The 5790-nt window shown below is 36.5% G+C and overlaps 1 protein-coding gene across 1 annotated transcript; it reads right to left on the bottom strand.

The window, feature by feature from the left end:
- Positions 1-2144: 2144 nt before the first annotated feature.
- LOC127750795 (uncharacterized) lies at positions 2145-5784 on the bottom strand. Its single transcript, XM_052273291.1, has 11 exons — positions 5721-5784; positions 5407-5622; positions 4985-5176; positions 4085-4156; positions 3853-3999; positions 3648-3707; positions 3446-3550; positions 3027-3191; positions 2759-2827; positions 2541-2663; positions 2145-2231 (listed from the first exon to the last, which is right to left on the bottom strand). Exons 1-11 carry the CDS (start codon positions 5745-5747, stop codon positions 2145-2147), a joined length of 1263 nt encoding a protein of 420 aa, XP_052129251.1. The 5' UTR covers positions 5748-5784.
- Between the last annotated feature and the right edge of the window lie 6 nt (positions 5785-5790).

The raw sequence follows: 5790 nt of genomic DNA, 5'->3' as shown, positions 1-5790 counted from the left end.
CTTATTTCCAAATATTTTTTATGGTCTCCTATGGGGTAACTCGTGAAAGAAGAACCCAGTGGGCGAAAATTTCGTCCGTTTTGCTCTATCGTGTACCGTTTCGGCGCTATGGGGCATTTCTTGGCGAAAACAACGTGAAAAAGACAAAATGGTCTATTTAATCGTTATAAAAAGGCTTTACGTCACAGAATTGTATAGAGAGTAATACTTAAACCACATATTACGTGTCGAACTGCACCCTTTTTTTGCCTTAAGGGTCCCAAGATTATCTAGTATCACAAAAACGTTGATTTTTACATAACAATCTGTCAAAATTCGAACTTTCAATGAAAACCGTTACCGACAGCAGAAGTCTCAGTTTCCAAATTTGATAGTAATAAGACCCCGACAAATGGTTCGAGTATGTGAAATTTTGGGCCCGGAAGGCCCTGTTTCCCTATACCCTCTCCTTAACTCGTCTCGGGTGTCAGCGCCGCAGGCCTAGCTATATGTGCGCCAGGCGCGTCGCAGCGTAACAGTGTTTCGTGATATATCGCGAAGCCTGTTACGCAAGACGTGGTCTGGCGTACATATAGCTAGTGTTATTATAACAATAGTTACAGTAACAACTTTAATTTAGATAACAAGTCTATTAAAATAATCATGCTCTATTGTAATAACTGGGTGACACCTGGTGAAACAAGGGAGGGCACTGGTGAAATGAACAGGCTAGCTGGTGAAATAGCTGTTGTTCTAATAACTTTTATCATTTGAAGAAATAAAGTTATCACAATAGCAGTAGGCACAACGGACGTAGGCACCGTGACGCCATCCCAGCCTCTTGGCCTCATCCTCATATTATTCTTTTTCCTGTAAAAAAAGATAGGAAAACATTTACTTATTATGTATAGTTTTCAATATAATACAGAAAATAGTAATTACTCCCTGGCTCACATCAGAAGACCACAACATTTCAGGAGGAACTGTGTTTAGGTCCTGGAGAATCTCCTGTATCCTTTTCTCTTTTTCCAGGTCTTGTCTCTGGTGATGGTCTAGTTCCGCTAAAATGGGAGCATGTTCCAATAGTTCCATTAATGTTATTGTCTCCATTTAAGTCGATATCAAACATGACATTCCTCAATCCATCTATTTATCACCTCTTTTTGTTACTTAGCTTTTAATAGTTATTAATACTTAATTGTGATATCTTTATAAAATTGCAGCAGCAGTTAAGGCAAGTAAGAAGTATCTATTCCTGCTCGCACCCATGATTTCCTCACTCTTATTAGGTGGTTGGGCAAAGGCAACATATTAACATGTACCCAACCCAAGCAGGAATTTGAACAGTGACTGTCAGCATGACGTCAGAATGGTCCTCTATTTTGACGACAATCAGTGCTCAAATTCCTCCTTGGGAACGATATTGCTACAATGTCCAAACCTCTCCTTCACTTTACTTTGTTTTCACTGAAGAAACCAGTTACTGCTTCCGCTTAAATGACAGATACTCAAAGAGCAAAAGACTGCAGAGTCTTTGCATAAATTCTTTTGATTAAATTTATTTCAGAGCTGATTCATGTATATATTACTTCCACCACTGTTTATACTGCCAACACCACTGTTCTACATAAAACAAGTTGCTTCATAAGCTATGCTATGGCTGTTGATTCGACTCATAAGCTACTACAGAAATGAAGAAAAACTCAACAATCAGTAAAGAATCAAAATTTATTCTCGTATTGAATTACGACTCACTAGCTGAGTCACCTGACTTGTCTTCAGATTCAAAATTATCCTCTCTTGTAGTGCTGTCATTCCGTATTCGGAATCGTTTTCAGAAAAGTCATTTTGATTAACTGTAAAAGAGGAAGACTTGTCAGTATACGAGCAATAACTGAAAATGAGCAATGAACCCATGTTAATTATTCTGCTATGTACCTATTCTTGAGTAAGTCTTTGATTGCTTTTTCTTGCGGCTTCGGCCTTCTGCTGCAATAATAAGAGTAATATTTGCCAAGAGCAGGCATTCAATAAGATGTAAGCAACAACTTATTCAAAAAGTGTTATAACATCAGAAATCTCACCATTTTCTAGTTCCTGCTTAGCTTTGATGTAACTTTCAATTCGTTCCTGCATCTTTGAACAATACGAATGAGGTGGTCGTCCTACTTTTCCACCCCCCTTCCACCCCGTCCACCCCTTCCACCCCGACCTCCCCCACGTGAAGTGGACTTCTTCAATAGATTCTTATCCTATGGAATAAAAGAATGGCATCAATACCTTGGCAAACTTGGAAGGTTTCCATCTGCAAACTATCACAATCTAAAAGGAGATGTTTAAGGAACACCTATATTTAAACTGGTAAAAGATATCATAGAGACAATCGTGCTTAAAGCAATAAAAATCTTACTATGTTTTGGCCACGAACAAACATGACATGCTCTGAGGTACTCTTTTCTCTTTTTTAATCCTACAAAATAATTTTTTTTAAATTTGATCAAAGTGGGCTTTGGACTTTGAGCCATGTGCAAGCCAGGTAAGTACTAGGATATTTCACAAACCTTGGTGTTGGTCCCACTCATACTCATTGGGTTTGTGGCAGTTGAGTCCTCTTCTGTCGGTTTCTTCTGCTTCTTGTGTGGCTTATTAGCTTTTGATTCAAGATCCGCAACAGGAGACTCTTCCTGAAGAAAAAAAAATGGAGGGAAGCATTAATTTAATCTGGAAGCAACACTACATTCATGAGATAGCATCAAATGAGAATATGTAAAAGACGAACCTTATTATTACAGCCCTTTGAATTGGCCTTGCCTTTTTTTGGCTTATCAGCTTCAGAACCTGTTACCACCTGGGAAAGAAAATGAAATAAACATATTTAAAATACTGCTTCATGAAAGAGACTTTAAGGAAGACAGTGAGAAAGCACATTAAACAAAACAAATATGTTCTGTGAAATTGGGATATTTTAAAAGGACACCACTATCCTTTCTGTCACTATGTGGAAATACAATCCTATTGTATAAATGTAAATAAAAATTGAACAGTACCTTATTCGTCTTAGAAAACAGTGTAGACAATGAATTCCTTCCAGAAACTTCCTTAGTTCCCCCAGAAACTTCCTTAGGCGTTCTCCCAGAAACTTCCTTAGTTCTCCTAGAAATAGTTTTTGCAGAAACTTCCTTAGTTCTTGGAGAAACATCCTCAGTTACTACCTATGACAATAATAAATAAACAATAAGCACCCACGCATTCCAAATAAATTTAAACAAAATAAAATAGCTGATGGAATGATTGATTAACAAACTAGCATGTCAGGATAATTGCAAGAGAGAACCACAATGATAGATAGAAAAGAGGTCAAAGAGTAAGATCAAAATTGGCTATTGGAAAAATGAATGTCAATGATGTAATGAAAATGTATGATTTACTTTCATTGACTACACATTAATTAATTAACTAACTTTGCCTCATCAGAACTGCTGCCCCGAACAAGGATGGAGTCACTGTGTGAGGCATTATGTGAGTCATAAGACTCATACAGGCTACGACGAGTGAAAGAAGATTGTCCACCCTGTAAAACGAAACAAAAGATGTTCAAGAAACTTATAGATATTAAAAACTTAAAACTTAGTTCCTATCCTAATGTGTCAGAGACTTCAAATCATTACCTTGTGTTCTGTATTGGGTAAGGCTCTAAGCCCAGAGGTTGAAAAACTTGAAGTTTCACCCTACAACAATAACAAATATACAGCCAGTGTACACATTCAAAATAGATACAAAATCAAAGGAAACACCTTGAAATGCCGGTGCAATGGTAAGTTAAATTTATAATGAACATCCTGTGCAACACATAAATTTCACAAATAACTGTGCCTCATTGAAAGCAGGTGCATCAAAAAGATGTTCAGTATTATAATAATCCCTATCGGGGCTACCAGGGACATTTGTTGGTTGAGCTAACTTTTCGGCAAGAGTCATCATTTCCTTCACATTGGAAGCTGCTGCAGCAGATTGCCCACCCTATAACAGTAAAACACAACTTGTTGAACAAACTGTTAACTTGACATAACAAATTACCGATACACAGCAGTCTTTCCCATCGTACCTTATACTTTTGTGACTTCAAGAAATCATGTGAAGTTGATGGCATACTACTCCAAATGGAAGATGGGTTTTTCTGAAGAGAAACAGAAACAAAAGATAGATGGAAACACTTTTAAACTGCTTGACTTACAACTTTAGTTATTCTACATGTCCTCCTGCTTGTACTTTAAGGGAAGGCTACACTGGATAACTGAACATTTTACCTAGATAATGATAATGACCCTTAAGGCATTTAATACAGCAACTGACTCATACTTGCAACCTATTCACGTTTGTGAATGCTTCTTACATTTCTTGGTCAGGGGAACACTTTCTCATCCACTTACACATTAAAAATCATCATATGAATATTGTAGTTACTTTCAACTAAACACTTTATTTAACGCTCTAAATATCCCCTGCGCACTGGGTTTAGAGTTTCGTGCCACACAAGATAAGAAATTTGATCTTCGTGTTCTCACAGAACACAATTTGTAATTTTTTTTCCATGCTTACCACTGAAATGTACTTAAAATAATGAGAACTAAATTTGGCCCACTTTTAATGCTTTAAAATATTATAATAGAATGTCTCTATCAAAAACTAAAATACAAGTTAGAAAGTGTGTTCTGCCAGAACTATAGCTTTTCGCTTTCTGATTAAGAGAGTTTTACATCCAACTTCGTTGCAACAAAACTGTTGCGCAGAAAACATTTTTGAGATACCCGCAATAAGAATTATTGGTCTTTAACTTTGGAACGATTTAAAATACAGACTTCAGACTATGTTTTTTTCTTAATTTTAAGTCATTGTGAAAAAATTGAAACACTCATTAATCTAACTGCCCATAATAGTGACACCATTTTTAATGTAGCCTACCCTTAAATTATGTGTACGATAAAAAGAATTGTATGGATAGTACCTCTGAAGGGGCATCGGAGTTAAACATTCTTGTAGAAGTTGGAGGCAAACTTTTCTGCTGCAAAACTTCACATAAGGTGTCTGCCGAATCCTTCAAATTTCTGTAAAATCCAGGGGGATGGCCAATCGGCTTGTTCAAAGGCTGATTTGAACTTTGCATCATGCCAGAACCTTCAAAATATGAATTGTCTTCCTGTAAATAAATAAAATCACAAGTGAAAAATTATGTGTGATTACGCTTGACACACTGCAACCACAGCTACTCCGAATAAAAATACTCATTGCAATTGTAATTTTGGATTGGTCTTAAAGATTAGTTTTTATCAGGAAAGCTGGATGCATACATGCATAATGCAGTTGTAACTTTATATTACAATGACTATCAATCACTATTTAGGAAAAATAAAAAGTTAAGAGTGATACCTGAACTGATCCAAATGTGAAATCCCCATAATTCGGCAGAGTTGATGAGCAATTTTGAGTGCTCGTACTCATGGCAGTGGTTCTTTGGTGATGAATAATCTTGCTCATATTCTTAACATTACCCAAAAAACCACATGGAGAGCTGGAGAAAGGTTTCTCAGATATGTCACTTGAAAAATTCGCCATATTACCTTGAGGTTTAGAGGATTCGCTTTTCTCTAAATAAGAAAGGTTAAAGCATTACTAAACTTAACAGATTAACACCATTTTCCCCTAAATTATGAATATGATGAACACAATTTTAAGGATAGTACCTCTGGAGGGGCATTGAAATTGAACATTCTTGTAGAAGTTGGAGGCAAACTTTTCTGCTGCAAAACTTCA

The sequence above is a fragment of the Frankliniella occidentalis genome, unplaced genomic scaffold, assembly GCF_000697945.3.
Source record: "Frankliniella occidentalis isolate FOCC.00 unplaced genomic scaffold, Focc_3.1 Scaffold262, whole genome shotgun sequence".
Classification (NCBI taxonomy): domain Eukaryota; kingdom Metazoa; phylum Arthropoda; class Insecta; order Thysanoptera; family Thripidae; genus Frankliniella; species Frankliniella occidentalis.
This window is presented reverse-complemented; position numbering and strand designations above follow the sequence as displayed.

Excerpts from the sequence above, each read along its gene's own strand:
- LOC127750795 (XM_052273291.1), bottom strand. The coding sequence starts at position 5,747 with ATGTTCAATTTCAATGCCCCTCCAGAG. Across the intron at positions 5,177-5,406 it reads TCACATTTGGATCAGTTCAG|GAAGACAATTCATATTTTGA; the intron begins GTATCACTCTTA and ends ATTTATTTACAG. Across the intron at positions 3,192-3,445 it reads GGGGCAGCAGTTCTGATGAG|GTAGTAACTGAGGATGTTTC; the intron begins GCAAAGTTAGTT and ends TTATTGTCATAG.